This window comes from Coffea arabica, chromosome 4c, assembly GCF_036785885.1.
Source record: "Coffea arabica cultivar ET-39 chromosome 4c, Coffea Arabica ET-39 HiFi, whole genome shotgun sequence".
Classification (NCBI taxonomy): domain Eukaryota; kingdom Viridiplantae; phylum Streptophyta; class Magnoliopsida; order Gentianales; family Rubiaceae; genus Coffea; species Coffea arabica.
In genome coordinates, this window is record NC_092316.1 from 955695 (window position 1) to 980154 (window position 24460).

Below are 24460 nucleotides of genomic sequence, written 5' to 3' on the forward strand. Positions count from 1 at the left end.
GGGTAATGTTATTTGCACTCCAACAATCCCATTTTTACTTTAACTAGGTGGTACCATATTACTCCTCCTCTAATTTCTTCTTTTTGCCTATGAGTTAACTTTACTAGATTTTTTTTTTCTTACATTCTAAAACCAATTAATTATTCCATTATACATTATAATGACTACTTTAAAGTTGTCACTAATATGTATTATGTATTTTTCTACAAAACCTCACGAAATTATATGACGCAAATGATCAATCTAACAATATAATATGAATAGATTCCAAACTTCAAACCCAAATAAATAAATAAATCCCAAGTTTCAAAGATGATCAAAAACTAAATATAACCGTAATGTCTAGTAAACTGGACACTAATACTTCAAAAAAGTCAACTAAAAATAGTTCATATAACCACTATAGAGAGAGCGAAACTTTCTAGTACATATTTCAACAAAAGCATAACAACATCTAGTGTCAAGATGATGCAATGGAACCTCAATTGCGCTCATCAAAACTGCAAAATTGAAATTGAAATAAGAATTATAAAAAAAAAAAAAAAAGCCATGTAGATTTAGAAGAAGAGAAGCAAAATTTTTTGTTACCTTTTGGATGAGTACGATAATTGTACCCAACTTCCTTGCATGTGAACACAAGATAAAGTAAGAGAAGAAATTAGAATAGAGATAGTTGTGCCCAATTTTCATTATCAACACGAAAATAGAGTAGTGTGAGTGCAGATAAAGTAAAGGGAGTGCAAATAAAATTACCTATTGTTATTTTCCATATTTCTTTTTCCAGTTTTGTACGCTGACGAGACGCGGAACAACGTGCGATGATCAAAGTGACCGGACAACTGCTCTTTCCGTTCAGTTCCGTTCTCCCCCTCTCCGCTCCCATCTCCAATTAGGGTTCTGCTCCTCATTAACTTCCTCTCCTTTGACCTTTCCGCTAACCGAAATCACTATGCTGATTGTGGAGTGGTCGCCATAAAAAATTACGTTCTTGGTTGAATTTCCACTTGGGTTTAGTCTGACCATCATAATTACCAACTGTCTATGAATTCTATTACTGTGATGGCAGCTTCAAATTCAAACTCTCGTGATTTGTCGAGCCCAACGGAACCCGTTTACCAGAAAATTCATCTCGGCCTTGGTTATGATGGGACCAAGTCGCCCGACGCTAGCTCCCCTGATCAAACTCCTGCTGAAGCAAATGAAGCTATGGAAATTGCAGTGGATCGGCTCAAGAACGATTTCCAAGACATATTGCATCTGCAGGTCAAAGGGGTTGCTGCTGCCCTCACTGATCCCAGCTCCACCACTGACTCGACTTGTTCATTTAGCCTTTGCCTGTCGGCTCTGGAGGAGAGTAGTTATTCAGGGTACCATGGTCCAAGTCCGAAAGAAATTGCCCATCTCAGATCAATTGCCCAGAAGATGAATGCAAAAGGGCATCTTGATAAGTTGGTCCGTGTGTATGTCACTGAAAGGAAGTCTTTCATGTATGCACATTTCCGAAAGCTTTGGGGTGAGAAGTCTGGAATCTGTGATGTCCGGAGGCTGGAGTGGGGAGTTCTAGAGGCGAAAATAATGCGCTGGATTCGAGCAGTGCATTGTTGCCTCCGGGGGATTCTCCCATTTGAGAAGCAGCTTTCAAATCATGTTTTTAGAGGTATTGGTAATGATGCTATTGGTGAGTCTTGCTTTTTTGCGATTGTTACGGATTATGTAGCCGAATTACTTGATTTTGCTGATGCTCTTAGCTCCTGTCGTCCATCACCTGAGAAGTTACAAGAGATTTTAGCCCTTTATAGAAGTTTTTCTTGTTTTAGGTCAGATATTAACTCTGTGTTTGAGTCAGAAGCTGGCCAGACCATTCGTGTTCGTACTGATTGTATTCTGTCCAGGCTTGGTGGTGAAGTGGTGAGCCCTGCTCTTTCAGATTTTGAGGAAACACTGCTTCGCGAGCTGTGTAATTATCCCATTCCTGGAGGGGCAATTCACCGCTCGACCGAGTATGTGATGGGATACGTGACGAGTCTGGTTTCAGAAAGTAAGGAAACTCTGACGGAGTTAATAACTTCCAAGCCTTCAACGACCATAGGAAATCTAATGATCTCAGATTTGGATGTCAAGGAATTGGAAGGGCGCGCTCCTTTGGCAGCACATTTTTTGTGGATTATTATCGTGTTACATCTCAATTTGGAGCGTAGGTCCAAGTGTTACCAAGATTCCTTGTTGGCAAATTTGTTCATGATGAACAATGTTCACTACATCGTCCAGCAAATTAGAAGGTCTGCAGCATTGACAGAGATGATTGGGGACAATTATATCAACAAGCTTACTGAAAATGTGCAGGGTTCAATGACTAATTATGTGAGTGGAACTTGGGATGTGCTTGTGTACTGTTTGAGACATGAGGGACTGAATGGCAGCTGGGGTTTCACTGTCGGTTCTGGTGTGTCAAGGAAAGCTCTAAAATTAAGATTCAAGAACTTCAATACACTCTTTAAAGAAACACATCGGACGCAAATGATGTGGGAAGTACCGGACCTTGAGCTCCGAACGAAGCTTCACCAGTCTATTCTAGATAAGCTGATTCCTCCGTATAGGAATTTTCTCGGGAAATTCAGGAGCCTAATAGACAGGGGAAAGCAACCAGGAAAGTATATCATGTACTCTGCTGAGCAATTGGAGGCTAAGGTTTTGGGTTTATTTTCCTATTCCAGCTACCTCTAAAACGATGTATGACGTTAGTTATCATGTACAAAAAATAGTTTGCTCCCAAGTGCATCTACTGCAGTTCGCCACAGCTATTATATAGCATGTTCGACTGTTCTCAATGGTAGATTGGCAAGGAGGCAGGCAGTGCATTGCATGTTGGATGGGATCAGAACATAGAACGACAAGGACAAGGACCGTTTTATTTTTCTTCAGCATTTACAAGTTCATTCCATTCAATTGAAGAAGCTAACTGTATGTCCATTCTGTCGTCTGTGTCTGTATAGTTTGCATACTCTTTGCCTGCTCGGTTTTCTGTTGTAGTTGTGTTGAATCTATGTAGATGTTCGTCTGTCTCCCATTTAGACCGAATGCAGCTTAATACCTAACAACTGTGTGCTTTTAACCTGCTATCAGCTAATATGCTTTTAACAAGGACTGGAACCACTATGGATCAATCACAAAGTTGTTCAGTCAAACACGGAATAGACTTCCTCCTGTTACTTTGCAGAACCAAAACTTTGTAAAAGTTTCCTGGTCATTGAAAAGTAATTTGTTATGCCCATAATTTGAATGATTTCACTTTTAACTAGCAGTAGTAATCACTAACCTTCAAGAGAATCCAAGTCCATAAGCACCTCCCTGAGTTTTTTCTTTTCTGGAACAAAAAGTTGTGTTTTATTTGGTTTTCTGTCTTTTGCACGATGAGACATCGCCACATTCGCATCGAAGCTTCTCTTTAGTGGAGAAATCTCCATGTGGTGTAAAGCCACGCAAAACTGCAGAGTCAGAAAAGGGAACGGTGGAGAAACCAGCAGGTAATGCGGTAAACGATGACGCGAAGCTGACTTTGAATAGAAAATTGGTGGGCATGGAGTGGAACGGAATATTGAATAGTAATAAAGAGGCAGCAGAATTTTGGTTCCCCCCAACCCCACGACAAAATGTAGGGTACAAATTTGTGGAACAGTCAAGTGCAAGGAAAAACATATGGAAAACAACATATGAAGTCACATTCTAGGACTTGAAAACTTGTATACAAGCACTAATTATAATGCAACAGTCATTCGTGAAACACTTCTAGCTATAGCAATAGATTGATAGATATAATTTGGAATTGATATTTAAAGTCTTGCAACGATGCAATTGAAGATGCAGTTAATAACAAAAGATGCAACAAACAGTCCATCTTCGCATTCCAACAACACTAATGAATAGCCCATATCTAATCTAACTATATATAAAAGCGGGAGTTGGACAATGAACAGTCCATTTTTTGTCAAGCGGTTATAGCGTAATTTTCAGCAACTTTGAGGGCAATAGGCAACAAAATAGCGAGCAGCCGATGACTTCAGCGCTCCTCTCCCTCAATTGTCATTTTTTTCTTTCCCTCAATTGTCATTGGAGCCGGTCAATTTGGATCTACTATATGTGCATATCCCCACTACTGGCCCCACAAACTTTTCTATTGGTTTCTTGAATCTGATTGTAGGGAGCTTTATCCTCAAAATTTTTTCCCCAAAAAATAAAAAAGCAACCCTGATATCTATCTATAATATCTATCTAAATATCTTATATATATATATATATATATATATATATATATATATCTTATCTATCTCTATCTCTAAATATATATATATATATATCTAAATATATTGGCAAATGAATAGTGCCTTTTTGGTCAAGCGGTTATGCTGTTATTTTTGTGACTTTGAGGGGCGTTTTGGTCTTTTGGATCTTTTATATACATCTTTTACTACTGCTACATGTTGCACCAATGAAAATGGCAGTAAGATATCCGGCAAATTACTCAAGTCCTGAGCTCAACATTTGTTGTAAGTATATCCAACTAGATTTTTACTGCAACAGTATCCAAAATTCTTTGTGCAAATAAGCGACGAGTCAGATACACAAATTGCCACTATTATAAACCCCATCTATATAAATTCTATCAACAACTAAATCACTAAATATTATTCACTTATTTTTGTCTACCATACAGCATCACCAATCAAAAACTTTTTGATGTACTTTAGTAGAGAAGATACAGAGCAAATGGTAAGATCAATATTTTCAACAAAATATATTGCAAATCAAAATCCACTTTAATTTTTTCTTACTTTTGCTACTAATTTTCAGGTCATACCAGCCAAATCTTTGCTGCATATAGGACGCCATATGCGAAGAAAAGCAATACTAAAAAATGGAAACAAATTTTGGTTTATTAGATTACATGAAAGTCCCGCAAATTCTAGCTGGAAAGAATTTCTATGCGATCACCAAATACAAGAAAACTTCATGATCCAATTTTTTCACATAGGTGTAATGGCCTTTCGAGTGCAGATATTTGCTCCAAATCGTTGCTCAACTTTCTATGAATGGAACATTTTACCAGCCCAAGACTATGGCCAAATCGAATACGCTATGGTACAAAATTATTACTCTCTAATTAAACACAATTTATCAACCTAAATTGTTATCCAAGAAAACTGCAGGAACATTCTGCCCAACAGAAGGACTGCTAACAAAGTTTCAATTCTACGTGACAATACAGCCATCTGATATAGACTACTTGGTAATTTTCATATTATACAAATATTTAGCATATCAGTATATCAATATTCTTACAAAAATTTCACATCTTTTTATGACAGGAATTACATCCAGATGATACCTTCCATATTCTACCAAATAAAGATAGCATAATTGTGCTCTATTGTCAGCAAAAGACTTAGGATATAAAAGTTGAGGACAATTATTTAACAAATGGATGAAAAAAGTTGACAAAATTTCATTTAATTAAAGTAGACTATACTGTCGTATTTTCTCACTTAGGAATTAGGATTGAACAAATATACACTTCAGATATTTGACGATGAACTTGTTCAAGCGTATCCAATATAATCTAAATAAAATACAATTAAAATGTTCACAAGCTCAACGTAGTTATTTAACATTGCTACTCTAATAAACATAGTCCAATGAAATCCAATGAATAACATTGTTCACAAACTCAACGCAATTATTTAACATTGCTACTATAATGAAATCAATTTCGGATGCACTTTTGTTCCACTATCATATAACTATCAACCCAACTATGCATGTAATATCTTATGGATTGACTTCCATCCATGTAACTGCACTTCCTTCACTTTGTAACCATCTTTTTGTTCTACTTTCATGTAACTATCAGTCCAACTATGCATGTAACTATCTTGTGGACTGACTTCCATCCATGTAACAGCACTTCCTTCGCTTTGTAATTTCAACTATACTTTTTTCCCACTTTTATAATCACTTAACCCACACCACATAATTTATTCTAATCATAAAATTCTCTACACTGCAACAAATACACAATAACTAAAAATTGTGCAACTTAACACGGGAAATATTAGTCCTCCTGCGCATCGCGCAGGCCGTCCCACTAGTCTATATAATAAAAGCGGGAGTTGGAGGATGAATAGTGCTTTTTGGTCAAGCGGTTATAGCGTAATTTTGGGCAACTTTGAGGGCAAATTTGTTGGCTCTTGTATTTGTTGGCTTTTGTTGGCTTTTTCCTTTTTTTTTTTTGCACAAATTTAAACATTTAATCAATATAATCACAACAATTATTTTTCGGAGGGTGTTGGCTTATGAATAGTGAATTTTTTGTCAAGCGCTTAAAAGATAATTTTGGGCAACTTTGAGGGCAACTTTGTTGGCTTTTGTATTTGTTGGTTTTTTCCTTTTTTTTTTGCACAAATTAAAACATTTAATCAATATAATCACAATATTTATTTTTCTTTCATATTTTTGTAAATGCTGCTTACTAATATTAGATCATTAATCTACATTAAGAGCCATGTATTATTACATTGTTTTTGAAATTTACTGTACTTTACTCCGGCATGAGCCCTCCGATCTATCCTTTACTCCTACTCTATAAATACCTCTCATGCACACCTCAAGTAAGCATACACTGTTCATTAACTCATATTCTCATTATTCTCGTTCTCATACTAACTTGATCGTCGGAGTGATCCCAGGGGAGAAGCCCCGCCATTCACTTCAGACAAAAGGGTGACTTCAGACATAAGAACTCACCTCACCTCATCTCAGAGAGGACTGATTCAGGTCGGCATAGCTACCAACCAAAAATCACCTCTTCAGGAACAAATACACAATTGGCCTCCACATATCATATAGGGGGAGCAAAATTTAACATGAGACATTATTGAGTCGAGAAATCCTTGGTCTAAATGAAACTAGTTTGTAAATGTTATTGACAAGAATATATTTTGTCTTTACAAATGTTTGGCGACTGGCACATACTATGGTAATGTCAAAAATATAATGAACATATCCATGAATAAACAATATAAGCTAAAATATTGAAAAAAAAAAAAAAAAGAAAGAAAGAAAGTGCGACTATGTATAATAATGAATGTAGGAAGTTTATATTAGAATAATAACCAACAACTAATGCATGTTATGATTAACTAAATTGAATAGGGATTACTTTACAGGATTGTTAATGGGTTCTGTGAGTTAGGTTTTAGTAAGTCAAAACCCAGCTAACAAAGAAAATTGAGTTCTGGATTTTTGAGTTATGGACTTGTTTTATGAATCTTGTACTTGCCTCACATTAAAAAAAAATTCTCAAACGCAAATAAAAACAAAGTTACGCGAGGCTACACTTTTTCTGTCAAGAGATAAAAATTCACACATCTAATTAAATTAAAAATACTCAGAAGATCAACGGTTAAATGATTCAATTAAGAGTAATATAAGGGGACTCACACAAAATTTACATTCAGCCAATTGGTATGTGAGGCAACACGACTCCACATAAATCAGTCACCTACTTTGGTGTACTTTCGTTCGTTCGACTTAGCAGTGGGTCGCATCACAACAATATTTATTTTAAACTTTTGTTCCGGTTGCTAACCGGACATGTGATGTGATCCTTGCCCAGGGCCAGCCTGGACTTCAGTCACTGGCTATGCGTTACACATTCTGCTTGACTACAGCAGCTTGATCCTCCACCATAGAGTACCCTGGTCTTAGCTGCTGCTTCTTCTGATGATTATCATTAGACACGAAGCTAGTCAACTCCACACCATGGTTCCGAGGACTCGGCCAAATCGTTACGTCTCAGTTTTGATCCTGTCGATGCAATAACAAAACGATACGATTTCGCGATATTTGACTCTCCAAAATATCAGAAAAGAGTTGAAACCGTTAAATTATACCGAATTATTTTGAATTATTCTGAATTAATTTGAATTTTTATTATTTTTAATTATTATATTTTTTTAAATATTTTAAAAATTTACGTTCCACCGAAATTCCAGTACGTGAAACGGCACGAGCCGCGATTGCAACCGCAAAAAGTGACTTTGAACCATGCTCCGCACTCGCACGCATGTCTATCTTGACTTGACCTTTCCTGGGAGTGACTTTGAACCATGCTCCGCACTCGCACGCGTGTCTATCTTGACTTCATCTTTCCTGGCCACTTCCAGAGTCATGATCTCTCAGCCTCTAAATGCTCAATAGATATATTTCCCACTCAGACAACTGAAGCCTCTAGATTACTAATTATTCATCAAGATTCGGTTGTTAAATTCCATTAAGTTATGAAACTGGAGGACTGATCACCAGCACTTCCAGTTCCAGCTGATTTTTAATTTAGTATGGCCATCAATACGCCGGAGCCAAGAACCAGCACCGAGTCGAGTTCGTTTACTTTAGGTACGTCAGGGATATTGGGGGAGAATTTTGAGTCACGAAGTAATGATTTCCAGCCACAGGCCGAAACCGATCTCTTGGCAGCACTACTGGCTGGGGAATCAATGAGTGACCTTAGTCTGAATGCGACAGAGCTTCATGATGTCAGGTCTAAAGCAGAGAAGATGGACTCACAAGGCTGTCTCGGACAGTTCGTGGCTGAATACGTGAGTGAAAGGAAGTGTTTCATCAAATTACGCTTTCAAAACCTCTGGGATCAGAACTTACAAATGGGAACTGCTGATACCCAGAAGTTGGAGTGGGAAGTTCTGGAGGTAAAGATCATGCGCTGGATTCGAGGAGCACGTCGTAGCCTTAGGGATATCCTTGCATATGAGAAGCGACTCTCAATGTATGTTTTTCAAGGTCTAGGAAACGCCAGTACCGCACGCTCGTGTTTCATTGAGATAGTTAAAGACCCCGTAGCTCGGTTACTTGACTTCCCGGAAGCTCTATGCTCCTGTCGTCGATCACCGGAAAGGTTACGAAAGATGTTACTCTTACATACGAGTTTCTCTCATCTCATCTCGGATATTAAGGCTTTCTTTGGAGCCTCGGAAGAAGAGATTAGGAGCATTCAAGCACGCGCTGACGTTATATTTTCCAGGCTGGGTGAAGTGGTTAGACTCACTCTCGTAGATTTTGAGGCTGCGATTCTTGGCGATCTCGACGAGTGTCCGGCTCCAGATGGGGCAATTCACAGGTTGACAAAGTACGTGATGGATTATATCATCGGCCTTACAGATTTTCAGGAATCTCTAATGGAACTAATACTCTCAAAGCCTTCAGTCAGTTCCGGGGATGGACTGAGTTCCAAATTGGAGGTTGCAGAACTGGAAAGGCAAACACCTTTGGCAGCGCATTTGTTGTGGACCATTATCGTCCTGCTGAATAACTTGGAGCGCAAGTCCAAATCCTATCGAGATCCCTCGCTGTCCAATTTGTTTGTGATGAATAATATTCACTACATTGTCCAAGGAATTAGGAAGTCCAGAGTTCTGAGACAGATGGCAGGGTGTTATGTAAACAAGCTGACAGAAATTGTGCGGGAGGCAATGTATGGGTACCTAAAAGCTAGTTGGGATCAGGTCATGTATTGTTTAAGAAGCCAGGGATTGCGTGTTGTGAGCTGGGGTTGCATTTCCTGGGTGTCAAAAAATGTTCCGAAAGACAGACTCAAGAAATTCAATAAGCTGTTTGCAGAAATCCATTTCGCCCAAACAATGTGGACTGTACCAGACCTTGGCCTCCGGGAGGGACTTCAACGGTCCATACGGAATAGACTAATCCCGACCTATGAGAGCTATCTCAGAAACTTCGGGAGCCACATTATGAGCGGAGAGGGTTCTTCAGAGAGGTGTATCCTTTACTCTGTTGAGGAACTGGAGGACAGGGTCTTGGAGTTGTTCAACTGTCCTCTTCTTCCTCTGGAGTAATGCTCCCAGAAGTGTACATAGAGGATTGTTTTCTTACCCGGTCGTTGCACTTCAAGAAAGATACAGAATGAAATCATAATCTTAGATGCTGCAGCATTAGTTTAGTTGAACGAATGAGATTATAATCTTAGATGCTTGGAGGCCTAGCATTATTTTTGTCATTCGCTCATGCCAAATGCTGCTGCTTATGATCTTGTTCTTGTTATGTATTAGTAGTTTCTATAAAGCTTTTGGTCAGCTTATCAGCTTTTGTTGTCTGCTTTCTCAGACGCTTCAACTGTTGGAATTGGAAGAATATACACTAGTTCCGTACTTTCATTAGTGTTCCATCTCCACCTCATAGCCTAAGTAAAAAGGTTACTGCTCCCTCCGTCGCCGCAATTCATCCCATTTTGATGAACACGTTGGTTAAACTCTTCCCGCTTAGTTTAATTCCAGCAAGAGAAGCTTTGGCTGGGGAGGAGAACACCGTCAATTAAGGCCATGCTTGGATTGCTTGTTTCCGTCAGAAAATATTGTCGTTTTCTGTAATCACATTTCTCTATCACCTTTTTTTCTCACATATATTAAATTGCTACAGTAATTTTTTTATGAAAAATGACGAAAAATACAATCCAAACCCAACCGAAATCTTCTTATTAATCCTTCGAATTCGTAGTGACTTTTACGCGTTGAACCCAAAGTGCCTTAATATCTCGCAAAGACCAGCAGACCCAACTCAGAAAAGTCTTTTGGCCTTCTGGGCACCCATCAGCAGTCGGGACTCGGGACCATCACAAACAAACACGGGACTTTTGAGCATTGACTTTGACCAAATGCTTTTCAGTTTTTACCCCAAGTTAGTTTCCACTGAAATTGCAGAGAGAGATTCCGCTGGACCGGACCGGGCCGGGCTCACCCCTTTCCAGTCCACCTGTTAAGGACTAAGTACAGTAGATTAGTTCTTCTTCTTCTTCTTCTCCTTCCAGTTTCATGATCAATCATTTTAAACCAAATAAACCTAATTTAAGAGGGTTCGCATTTGATAGTTTCCTAGTAATTCCTAGCTTGCAGTTTCTTGCCTCGTTGATATCTATAGCCGATTATACAAACATAGTTTGACCGCCATGTCTGATCCAATTCTATCCGCGGTCTTAACCCAGCTGGGTTCCATCCTGGAGACCCAAATCCGCCAAGAATTGAAACTCGTGGTGGGTGTGGACAAAGATATCGAGAACCTTAAAACTACCCTCCGTTCCATCGAAGCCGTGATGGTGGATGCTGAGAAGAAACAAGTCAAGGACAAATCCGTGGAACAATGGCTGCAGAGGCTCCAAGAAGTCGTATACGACATGGATGACGTATTGAACGAGTGGAACTCGGCACTTCTGAAGACAGAAACTCGGGAACTCGAAGATTCTGCAACCCCTCACAAAAAGGTGTGCCTTTTCATTTCCTCACCTTGCCTTTGCTTTAGCCGGGTTGCTAGACGTCGTGACATAGCCCTTAAGATTCAGGTTATCAATAGAAATTTGGATCTAATTGCCGGAGAAAAGGATAGGTATAAGTTCACGACTGTCACCGGGTATGAAGGGCCCGTGAGAGCTAAAACCACCTCTTTTGTTGATGTGGCTAAAGTCCGAGGTCGAGATGGAGACGAGGCTACTCTTGTGGACCAATTGCTTATGCAGGGTAGTCGTGGAATGAGGCCCCTCCACACCATTTCTATTGTGGGTATGGGCGGGATTGGAAAGACGACCCTTGCCCAATTAGTCTACCGTTCTGAACAGGTGAAAGCTCATTTCCCTACCATGTCGTGGGTTTGTGTTTCCGAACCTTTCGATGATCTGAGAGTTGCTAAAGCAATCGTTGAATCGCTTGAAGGGAGTGCACCAAACTTATTCGAACTGGAAACTGTATTGGGTCGTCTGAGAGACCGCATTAAGGGACAGAAATTCCTTCTTGTGCTGGATGACGTATGGACCGAGGATTATGAAAGGTTAGAACCCCTGATAAGCTCCCTTAGCAGTGGTGCCCCTGGTAGTAAAGTTTTAGTCACTACGAGGAATGAGAGGGTTGCTCAGATGATGGAAAGTAGCTACCTGCTGCGTTTGGGGGAATTGACTGAGGAGGATTGCTGGTCTCTCTTCAGTCAATTAGCTTTTTCTGAAAGAAGCCAGAAAGACATTCAAGAACTGAAAGATATTGGTATGAGAATAGCTAGCAAGTGCAAGGGCTTACCTCTAGCTGCAAAAACTATAGGGAGTTTAATGCGCTTCAAAACTTCACTTCAAGATTGGAAGAATGTTCTGGAGAGTGATATGTGGGACTTGGAAGCAGAAAAAGGTATTTTTCCTCCTCTGCTGTTGAGCTATTATGATTTGCCTTTACCAGTGAAAAGGTGTTTCTCGTATTGTGCCATCTTTCCACAGGATTACGAGATAGAGGCTGACAATCTAATCAAGCTGTGGATGGCGCAAGGTTATCTTAGTGCGAATGGAACTGGGGAAATGGAAGCAACTGGTAGGGAGTACTTGAACACTTTAGTGATGAGGTCCTTCTTCCAAATGAAAAAGGATAAGGATAAGGGTCGGGATAATGCTACTAGGTTGAAGATGCATGACATGGTTCTTGATTTAGCACGGTATCTCAGAAAAAATGAATCCTATGTCATGGAGGTTGATGGCAGATTGGTTCACCGGATCAATTCATCCTGTGATAAGGCCCGACATTTGACATTGATACGTTCAGAAGACGTCCATTTCCCCTTGTCCATACGCAATGTAGGAAAACTACACACGTTTTGGGTTCAATCATTTTATGACTCCCCACCAATTGTTAGTGAGGTTGACAGAATCTCACCTGATTTATTTGACGGCTTGGGGCATCTCAAGGCTTTGGATTTGAGTCGTAACAGGTTGTGTGAACTCTCAGAGGAGATAGATAAATTGACAAATCTGAGGTATCTCAACTTATCCCATAATCCATTTTGGGAATTGCCTGAAACAGTTTGTGATTTGTATAACTTGCAAACCTTGAAGCTTGTTGCATGCGACCATCTTAGGCAAGTACCTAAAGGGATTGGCAAACTAAGAAACTTGAGGCATCTTGAGATTGATCGTACAGGTAGTCTAAGGACATTGCCTAAAGGGATAGGAATGCTGCCCTCTCTTCAAACACTGACCAAGTTTGTTCTAGCTGGCGTTACTGATGGTGAAGAAACAATTTGCACAATAGGAGATCTCAGTAGTCTGAACCAGCTTCACGGCTGTCTCAGAATAGAAGGTCTGGGTTATGTAGCAAATGCAGATCAAGCAGAGAAAGCTCAGTTGAAGAACAAGAAGCACTTGGCCGAATTGCATTTGGATTTTAATCCTCAACTGCAAGCTGGGGGGAGAACAGATGTTGCTGATGCTCTTCAATTGTGCTCGGATTTGCAAACATTGCATCTCAGTTTCTATGGTGGTGCTCGCCTCCCCGTTTGGATGACATCACTAAATAATTTGCGAAAGCTCCGACTTCAAGATTGTCCAAATTGTACCACTTTGCCTCCTTTGGGTCGGCTTGCGTCCCTTGAAAATCTCTGCTTAGAGAACATGCATGGATTGAAGCTTATTGGCACTGAACTTTTTGGAGGACCTGATTTGGGTGGATGCATGCAGACGAATGGTGCACCGTCAACAGCTGCACTTGCCATATTCCCGAAGTTGAAGAAGCTCAAATTTGCAGGCATGAGTAGTTGGGAAAAATGGGACATGACCTGCAAAGATGGAGGCGCTAAAGAGGGAAATCCGAGTATTATGCCATATCTTCGCTATTTGAAGCTTTCAGATTGCAGCAAGCTGAACACGCTGCCGGATCACCTGCTCGAGAAGACTCCCATACGAAAGTTGTACATCCACAACTGTCCACCTCTGCAGCAACAATACCAAAAGAGAATAGGGGAGCATTGGAGGAAGATATCCCACATCTCTAGGGTCCGAATTTCATGATGTTGAAACCGCTATGTATATTGTAACTCTAATGGGAGTTTTTGAGTATTTGCTAATGACTGATCTGCTGCTCTCAAATTCATAGAGACTTCCTCAAGTACCAGTACTGGGGATGTTTTTCCTCTTCGTATAATTGGTTGCTTGTTTGCTTCTTCGTATACAACTAATGTGTCTGTTGTATAATTCAGTTCTTTTGTTGATGAATGGATTGTGTGTGAAATTTCCTCCTCCGACAACATCATTTGGTCACATTGCTTTCTGCAGACTTGTATATGGGAACAAACTCGAAAAGACTCGAGCCTGAAGGAAGCCGAATCTAAATCCGCCACTTCAATCTACTCTTCAATATCGTCCCAAGGATGGAAACAAGAAGCCAACGAACTGGATTCCCCTTATGCAACAGAAGCCAAATGGAGTACCCGTTGCTCTTTCAATTTCAAACTGAATCATTTCTTGGTTTATATGCTGTCAATGGGCTGCACCATCCAAATTTTATGGATTCGCTCTGTGACCCATATGATCTATTTAATTTAAATAAAATCAGAAACCCAAATAGGTATACACTATACAGTACAGACTCGAAGGTCGATCCTGCTGGCAGTCAGCATCCCCTTTAACTAAAACTGTCTCTCCGAAGAAAATCAGAGCAGCCACTGAATTCAATACCTTTCTCAATAAATATATGCAAGTCCGCCAAAAAAAAAAAAATTTTTTTTTTTTTGGTTCATTCATCGGAGGATAAGGAAAGTAAAAGTGAAGCTAATCAATTTTGAAGAAAAGTGAAAGAATACAGCCACGTACTGTAACAGATTCTTCTCCAAACAAATTGGGAGAAGTAATTGGTCTTTGAGTGGTCGGTCGGTCGGTCATCAGAAAGCTTCATCTCCCACATTATTAATGCCGACAACTTAAAAATTTGTAATATTCGTATCGGACAAAGCCAAAAGGAAACGTAGCTCTCTTAACTTTTAGGTTTGAGACAAACAGCGTTATTCTTTTTCGATGGCATTATGTGATCTCTCTTTGTTACCTTTTTTACTTCTGGAAGAGAGTTGGATGATTCATCATCTTTTATCGATTTCTAGACAGGGTTCGCTTCAATTTTTTTGCTTCATTTCTTTTGGTTTCTTTCTGAATTTTTTTTTTTTTTTTTTTTTTTACCGAACATGACTCAGCATTTTCGACTGAATCTGGGATACTTTTATACTAATAAACATGCTAGTTTTTTTTTTTTTTTTTTTTTGTATAACCAAACGATAATATAATAAACATGCTAATTAATTCGAGTATTCAGCAGCCTAAAGAGATACATCTGCATCCTCAGTCATCTTGGCTGAGATTTTGTTGTGCTATTGAAAAGCTTTCCTTTATTATATTTAAAAAAAAGAAAAAAAATAAAAATGGAGAACAAATGATAAACTAACATTTTACGGCGTTCATGCAAGGGGTAAAACCACATAATATGAAGAAAAATATTTGTTTTACGCATCACTTTCGCAAGGGATCTCCAAATCCATCCCAACTCAGCAGAGCATATATATATATATATTCACCTATGGTACGGATCCCAAAAACTGATACTCACACCTATACGTAAAGAAGCATATCGTGTACAAAGTCCATAGAATGATTGTGAAACTTCCTAAAAAACTCAAGGCATATGCATACAAACTGAAATCATTGGTCACCTATGCTTTTACCGAATGCTATTTATTGCTAGCTGGAAGACAGTTTAGATGTTTGACCATCTTGGATGGCGCCACGTCTGATTTGTCCTTTTCTTTTGTCAAGAGTATTTTATTTTTATGTGATCAAGGCATCGAGATGTTCACATACATACATCGAAGACAACAAATTTTTCTTTCGATTCGATTCATCCAGATCCAGGCACAGGCGGATACAGCCTTCCCCTCTGGCTCCGGTATGATGCTTATTTAATAAAATGACACCTGCTACTAGTAGGAAGGAGGTGCTCCTTTTTTTTTTTTTTTTGGTTGTTGTTCTTTTTGGTATAAGATGAAAAGAAACTAGTGTGAGGTGGGCGGTCAGGAGCCACCACTTTTTCTAGTGGGGTGGGCGGTCAGGAGTTTAATCCTTGTCTCCAACCAAATTATTTGCTCCTTATGGATAACTCGATTGGTCTCAACAAGTCTTTTTAGAAATTGGTGTTCAGTGGCCCGCAAGGGTCCGAGTCCTGTGGTTATCGTGTTCGAAAGGATGGGACCTTTCCTCTCAGATCGAAGTGGGATTAGTCGAACCCCGTAAAAATTGACTCGAATACCCACTCCGTCAGTGAAAAGAAAATATCATGAATCACCAAATGAAGAAATGTGTTAAGTAGCAGTAGTGTGACGGTGATCCTGCCCCGTTCTTTATTGTGCGTTTTCTCCATCATTTGTCAGACACCTGGAAGCATCTTTTAAGTTTTGAATTTGATAATACAAGGAAATGATAGTCTTCTTCTTTCTTCCCCCTTCCTTCCGTGGCGGGCCTCATTTGGATTGCATTTTTTATTATTTTTTATGAAAAAATTACTGTAATAATTTAATGTATGTGAAGAAAAAAGGTAATAGATAAATATGTTTACGAAAAATAACGTAATTTTTTGACGAAAAACGGTAATCCAAACAGGGCCTTCCTTCATTCTTATCCGCAGCTGCACTTCATTTCCCTTTTACATGTTTTAATCTCTTCAAATTTTCTACGTGCATTTGCTACTGCGTGTTTTGACTCTTACTTATGAAATGAAATTTAATAATGAAATGTTTACAGGGAAAGTGGGGAAAAGAAAAGCAACAATAGCTGCCCATAGGATAGGATGATCTCTCAGTTTCACACGTGAAGGAAATGGAAAGCCTCGCCAGTTGATATAAGCTTTTGCCGGTGGCGGTGAGTGAGGAGGGAAAAGTAGAATGTAGCACCTACATCATCCTGATCCTGGCTGCGTCTCGGTTGAGTTTGACGGGTGGCTTAAACTGAAAGAAAAAGAAGGGCAGGCAACAGTTTGGTTCATTCAATTACAGTAGTGTCCGTGTATTGTATTGTATTATTATTTGGCCTAAAGAAAAGCACGTGAAAACGTGCAATGACAAACCTCGCACGTAACGTAACAGTTTGGAGTCATGTCACTCTCCGGCTCCTACGTCATCGCGGCTTTGAATAGACAGATGGTGAAGGGTCTTTCGTTACTCCATCATGATCATGATGGGTTTAGGACAAAAAAGGAGGAGTTAATTACATGGTCCAATACTTGGGCCTAGTTTGCATTGGGGACGTGGAGAGGAAAGAAGAATAGGAGCCGGTTTTTCGTCAAAAAAATTATATCATTTTTTTCTGGTCACGTTTCTTTATTATTTTTTTTCTCACATAAATCAAATTATTACAGTAATTTTTTCAAGAAAAATCATGAAAAATGCAATCCAAACACAACCTAAAACTTATCCCTCGTTTCTAAATTGTTTGACTCCAAACAAAAAATACAAACAATTAAATAGTTTAAGTACTTTTTTCAAGACCTAACTCAATTTGTAGAAACATTAGAGTCAGACGAGTATGAATGAAATTCTAGTTTTGACTCTCCTACTTTTTGTCGTAGAATTTGAAATTTAAGTGCTTCAAAATTGTTGTATACAGTACCATTTTTGTGCTCAGCTGTGGAGACAAACAGACAGATATATACTACTGACGATGATGATGTCTAATGAACACTGCTATAAAGAAATATAGTAAAAGCTGTTAACAATAACATAATAATTACAATAGACTCATTATTTATTTCCAAACGATCTGCTAAAAGCCTTCCTTCCCTTCCTGTTCGCCGGTACATTGATAGATAGATAGATGTTCGGCTGATCCTTCGCAACCGGTGGAGGTCATTTTCACAATCATACAAAAGAATTCATCGCACCATTTCTTTTTGCTTGGTCCATGCAATGCTAATAATTAGCAATAAAAGCAAAGCAAAACTCCCATATGTGTCTCTTTTTTTTTTGTGTCAGCAACGATACATTTGTATAACCTACTCTATCCTAATCTAGGGGAAGGGGAGCCTAAAGAGGCTGTGATAGGAGTTAGTGGGTATACAGACCCAATTGGATCAAGGGAATGCTATAGCACAATTTTTAAATTTTTTTTCGTTACTGGTGAGGGTTCAAACCTCACCAACAGCTCATAAAGGGATTTAAGTCTCTCTCTTATGGCCACCGAGCCATTAGCGCAGTGGTTTTCCCATATGTATCCCATCCTATCCTGTATATATGATGATGATGAATGCGGGTCTCGAGTCTATTTCGCAACCCCGCCCAAAGGGTCCGGTCCACTGACAACTGACAAGTGATTGTATATAATAATAACCCCACTTCCTTGTTGTTGCTTCGAGCCACTAATAATAATAATAAGTGGAAATGATAATGAAATGGGGAGGGGGCTTTTCTCGATATGGCGTGGATTTTACTCCTCGTTCGACTTTGAATCAAATGATAAGTTTTTGAGAAGACTTCTGGTCTGGCCCCCTCCCCTCAACTCAAGCGATATGATATTAGAGAGCTCTCTTGAGTCTTGTCTTGTCCCCAGAGAAAAATAAACCAGACTTACAACAAAACACTTAAAATAAATAAATCTTTCCTTCAATTCATTTCTTGTCTTCCGTATTTCCTTCTGGAACAAATGACATCCTTAGCAGCTCCTGATAAGGAAACGAAGCGGGAGGGGAGGCTGAAGAATAAAAGATGGTAGATTCAGTTTTGGTTCTTATGCAGTAATTCTAATGCCTCTGCATAAATTTTTGACGATGATATTTCGTATTGTTTTAATAATTTATAAATCCGGCACCACATATGAACGACAACCACATATGTCTTATCCGACACGTAAAAAGTACACACAAAAAAGCCAATTCGTAACACAATTAAAGTTGCAACATGCTTTGTTTTCATTTTGAAAGATATCTTTTTAATCGCAGCGGATCTTCTGTCCCGCACTCTGTGTCATTCTCTCTGTCTCATTTTTTGTTATATTGATATTTCTCCTACATAAATATCATGTTTTAGTTCTTTTTTGTTTCCTTAAAATCCAATAACTATTAATTAAGTTATTCACAAAATTTAACATACTCAAAAAATCAATATGCATAAAAAATGAGATTTTTTTATGAATTTTTTGCTGTATTTTTTAATTTTTTATTATATATTACTTTTTTAAAGCTGCTGTATTTATTTTTTATTTAATTAATAGTTAATGGATTTTAAGGAAATAAAAAAGAACTAAAACATGATATTTATGTAGGAGAAATAGCAATATAATAAAAAGTGGAACAGAGAATGGCACAGGATGTGGGACAGAAGATCCGTTGCACTTTTTAATTGACTTAAAAAGTTCTAGACATATATGTACATTAGACAGGGGAGTTTCTCCCACCATCCAAAAAAAAATGGGGATGGGAGAGTTTCTCTTTATATAATTTTTTGGATTAATGGGAATAATACTTAATAGAGCTATACTTTAAAGCCCACCATAGCACCCTGACAAAAAAAAAAAAAAAAAAACCCAGAGAGAGATTTATTCAAAGGGATAATTTCACAAACGTCCTTGAGGTTTCTAGTAATTGTCAGAATTCCACTTAAGTTTTAAAAATTACACACATCTCCCTTGTTTTTACTGTTCATGTGACAATGTAGGTTTAGCAAAATAGATTTTCTCTCAAATATCCTAAACTACCCTTTTGAGAAAAGATACAAAAATGAAAATTTTTCCAAAAACATTCTTCTATATTTCTGAAAATACCAGATTATTACCAAGGAAGCATTGCAAATTCTAGTCCCAACCCGAGCAATTTCATCATCCCATACTCAATACTAACCAAAACCCAACATTCCATTACCAACCAATCACACCTCAAAACATTAAACCCAATGCTCAACACCATCACAAAACATAATAATCCACCATTAGCATTACCAATAGCAAGAGCAGTGCCCCAAGCCAAAAAAAAAAAAAAAAAAAAAATCCTAGAAACAGGGGACAAGTTCTACCTCAATAACAGAACCACAACCAATAATTGCTAGACGAAGAAAAAGCCATGTGCAGTTAGCTAGTAACATTCTACACAAATTTTTCTGATGATAGACGAAATAACAAATTCCCCAACTCAGTCATTTCATTGAACACGTTGCTTGCTATCATTAGTAAGCCTCTCAATCTCCTTTTTGTTTGATCGCAAAATCCAATCCCTCAACTAAATCTGTGATTTAGGGTTCCATGTTTCACGTGACAATAACTTAATAAATGCGCCCCTTCACCATAAACTCGGAATTGCGACGCCTCGGACCCTTGTGTCTGTAGACAAGAAGGAAATGGGAACTCCAGTTGGATCGGATCACGCCGTCTGCCACTTTTACAGGGTCGTTTCTTCATATAGCCTGATATTATTATCTTTTTATGTCGCCGGCGTGCGCGCGCATATATGTATATATATATATATATATACACAAATATGTTCCGATTGTAGATTTTCTTTCCTTCGTCATACATCCTAGAAAATAGGACAAGATTTCTCTGATTGATCTTCATATTGGGGGTCGCATATTCGTGTTATTAATTAATCTGATTTCTGACAAAACGAACCAAAAATATCCATTATTCTGATGGCTTGTCAGTTCTTTTCCTAGTTTCGATCTGGGTATTATGGTTTTTGTTGGTTGTTGGTTACTAGCACCGATCATTTCTGGGGTTAATTTTGACTTGCATAACACACTAGTATTATTTTTTCTATGAGAAAACCTTCTTAATAAGTGCAATGACATGCACTTCGGCATTCTCAAATTGAGTTATAATAATTTGGTGATTGATACTTTCTTAAAGTTTTTTTTTTTCCCCCTCCAACTATCTAGCTTCCTTCCCTTTACCTGATTTATTCATTCGCGTCAAAGTACTGAAAATTTTTCATTTAATATCATTTACCGCTTGTATGCTTTGACTTTGGTTATAAACATACAGTAAGGAGTCATCCCTTCGATTTTGGTCCTTCGATTTTGGTCTCCCACATGTGAAAGGATTATGCTGCCACTCAGCAAATACCAATAATAGTACATCTGTCACAATATAAAATGATTGTGCGACCGAAATGTATCCAATAGTTTTTGCTGGATAACAATTCCACATGTGAGAAACTCCAATCAAAGGGATTTCCCTCCTCAGTTTCACACCACAGCTGTGCAGTTTGCTCCAATTTTTGACTTTCACACATCCTACATTCCTACCCTACCCTTTCAAATTGATTTGGGACACGTAATGCAAGTCTGGAAGTCAAGAAACGTGAGGCACAACGGACTAAGTAATGTATGAGGCTGGATTTTCCCCCTTTTTTTTTTTTTTTTTTTTTGAAGTGTGAAGACATCCGCAATGGACGCACGCAAATTAAACCAAACTGCTACTAATTAATTGCAACAATCAAGTCAAATAATTGGACGGTTTTGGAAGTTGGTAGAACGCAAAAAATTTTACTACTGAATAATTATCGTCTATAATATATATGTAAAGCATACAACTGGAGTATTTACATTTATAAAAGGAAGGAAGGAAGACGTAGGAGTTGGTGTAAATGTTTTAGCCCTTCTAAACTATCGCTGAAAGCCACCCATGCTAATTAAGTTTCAATATATCATTCGTCCAACTAATATATATTCCTGTTTATTTTATTATTCAAACCTTAATTTTTATTAGAAACTATTAACCTTGGTTATGAATTACTATCAAATATTTATTTGTTTTTGCATCTTATTTTAACGAATTTTCTATATATTTACTATTACAACATAAAATTAATTCTCCAGAAAGTGTATTTCAAATATTCTCAAAAAATCTAGCACAAATTTCTTTTATTAGTTACTCGCACGCTCGTGCTTGCGCCCTTTGAATACTAGTTATCGCATATTACGATGAGAAATTAGGTAAAGGCGCTGTAAATGGGCGGAGGCGCAGCTTCGGCGGCGGGAACTTATTGGTGAAGAAAACTTAAAACAAAGAAGGAAAGAAAGAAAATCTCCCAAACAGAGACGGGGGTAAGAAATTTGCTGCAGCCTACTGCTGGTTTCCTTTCCTTTTGGAGAAAAAATGGAGATATATTAAATTTGGGGGGGGGGGGGGGGGGGGGGGGGGGCGGGGGCAAGAGCACAAAGTGCAGATAATGCCCAGCTGGCAAACCCAATCGTATGAGGCCAGAATTTCTTTGACAGCACAATTGGTGACGTGGATTCTATTACTGGACCCCACACCCTCCCAGTGTCCACAGCCCTCCATTCCTCCAATCATTGCTCCTCCCATTCTCTACTTTTTCCTTCCCTCCTTACTCCTTGGCGGAGCGCTCGCTTTCCTTTCTCTCTTTCTTTCTGTCTTACCAGTGACTCGACTCCTCCCTGTCTTGCTTTCATATATTTCTCTCCATCCTCATCGGTCCATCCTCCCCAGAACACAAACCCTCCCTATATATCCTCTCGCTCCATCTTTCTCCCTAAAACCCTCCCCCGAACAAATAAAAGTCCTCTGCAACAGAAGATTTGACTCCCTTTTTATGTTCGTCTTCATCTCACCACTTGATTGATATTCCCCAGTTCCCGAAGAAGAAGGACAGAATCTTTCCTGAAAAAATGTCTTTCATGTATACTTTTTTCATTCCCGAGGACGCCAAGGCTGAAGAAGGCGAGTGGGAAAGAGAACGATAAACGCAATAAGAATAATATCCCGTCGGAATATTTTAAGCAGCAGAATCAGATCCATCTCTTCTGTTTCCTCTGTGGGGAAAAAACTTGGACCACACACACTCCTTCATATATCTATACCCTTCCATCTAACTTGTGCAGGTAATTTTCTTGTTAGGTTTAAATGCTTCTTTTATACTGCCATCTACGTTTAATTTAAGGTTTAGTGTTTTGCTTTTCGTGAAATTTATAGCCGGATGGAAATCAAAACTTTGTAATGAGATAATCATATGTTGCTCAGGGTTTGGAATTAAATTTTTGTACGAAGCCAGAGTACAGGTTCTGACACTAAATTCCCATTTGGATGGGATGAAACAGCAAAACGAGTAGTACTATAATTGTACATATAACAATTCATTACCTCTTTTTTTTTTTTTGGGGAATTTGCATTCAGTTTTAGCGATGTCCGTGACAACGGTAATCACCGACTCAATCGTGATGACGACGACGGCGACGGCGGCGGCGACCGATACACAAACGGTGACGGCGAAACTGGCAGCAGCCACAATTGATGTGGATTTCGCAAAATGCGATTGCTGCGGACTGACGGAGGAATGCACCTTGGCGTATATAGAAAGAATTCGAGAGCGGTATCAGGGGAAATGGATATGCGGTCTGTGTGCGGAGGCGGTGAAGGACGAAGTCTTCCGATCCAAAAGGCTAATAAGCACCGAAGAAGCAATGAGTCGTCACTTCAATTTTTGCAACAAGTTCAGGTCCTCCGGACCGCCTTCCGACGCCACCGGCCATTTAATCTCTGCTGTCAGGCACATCTTGAAGAAGAGTTTAGATTCTCCAAAATCCATGCTGCGCTCCGTGCCCTGTAGTCCGACCGAGAGCGCTAGGGTCGGTGGGGGGTTGACTCGGTCGGAGAGCTGCATTCCGAGTTTGAATTTTGTTGACTCGGCGGGGTTGCATGGGGTTGAAGGAGAGTCTGAACGACAATCGTTGGACATCGGTGCAGAAACTGATAGTGCCCTAGTAGTAGAAGTAGATAGCGTAGTTTCTTTTGAATTTCGGCAGGGACACCGCTAGATGAGAAAAGGAAGTGCAAAATAATACAAGGAAAGAAAGAAACAAACATTTAGTAGTAGTACTAATAAAAGTTTCCAGTAGTCGACTTATTTTAAGTTTTACGTTTCTCACTCATTTGTGTAAACACAAGAATTTGTGTTTATTATTGTGGACATATTGATCAGTAAGGGTTAGTAGGATTCTTAAACTTGCCCGCTTTTCCTCTGCCGTCTTCATTTCTCTATGTTTAAGCTATTTTCGCTTTTGTTTTGGGGTTGGATTATTTGGTTTTTGCGCAGTTGATATGATAGCGATTGATACGAAATGAGGCTCTGATAAATGGGATTCATTGATGGTGATACAAGTGGGTCGATGCATGTGTTCTTATCATTCTTGATGGCTACCCTTCCCTTCAAGTAATCAGGCATGGAAATTTGTCATGAGATGCTCCAGTAAGTAAAGTATTACTGGAATTAGAGGAGCTAATGATAAATTGTGTTTGGATTGTATTTTTCATGGATTTTTTTTTTAAAGAAAAATTACTGTTACAATTTAATGCATATGAGGTAAAAAGAAGGTGATATGAAAATGTGTTCACGGAAAACAAGACCATTTTTTACAGAAAAATGGCTGTCCAAACAAAACTCATAATTTCTCGTCCAAATTCTTGGCGTAATCTTTTATAAGCTTCGATTGATTTCGGATAAATTTTTGCTTGCGTTGACAACTATCAAATGCTACTCTGATTCATTATTTGTTTGGATTGTGTTTTATTTGAAATATTTTTACCGTAGCATTTTTT

General features: G+C 38.8%; 3 protein-coding genes across 3 annotated transcripts; all 3 read left to right on the plus strand.

Annotated features, from left to right (window-relative positions):
- The first annotated feature begins 8390 nt into the window (after nt 1–8390).
- On the plus strand, nt 8391–9920 carry LOC113742406 (exocyst complex component EXO70A1-like). The gene has a single exon (XM_027270241.1). The coding sequence runs from the start codon at nt 8391–8393 to the stop codon at nt 9918–9920; it is 1530 nt and encodes a 509-aa protein (XP_027126042.1).
- A 1106-nt stretch (nt 9921–11026) lies between these two features.
- On the plus strand, nt 11027–13891 carry LOC113742407 (disease resistance protein RGA2-like). Its single transcript, XM_027270242.2, has one exon. It carries the CDS (start codon nt 11027–11029, stop codon nt 13889–13891), a length of 2865 nt encoding a protein of 954 aa, XP_027126043.2.
- Nucleotides 13892–22230: 8339 nt separating this feature from the next.
- LOC113742904 (uncharacterized) lies at nt 22231–23866 on the plus strand. The gene is made up of 2 exons (XM_027270921.2): nt 22231–22746; nt 23039–23866. The coding sequence occupies exon 2, from the start codon at nt 23047–23049 to the stop codon at nt 23677–23679; it is 633 nt and encodes a 210-aa protein (XP_027126722.1). The 5' UTR covers nt 22231–22746; nt 23039–23046; the 3' UTR covers nt 23680–23866.
- The last annotated feature ends 594 nt before the right edge of the window (nt 23867–24460 follow it).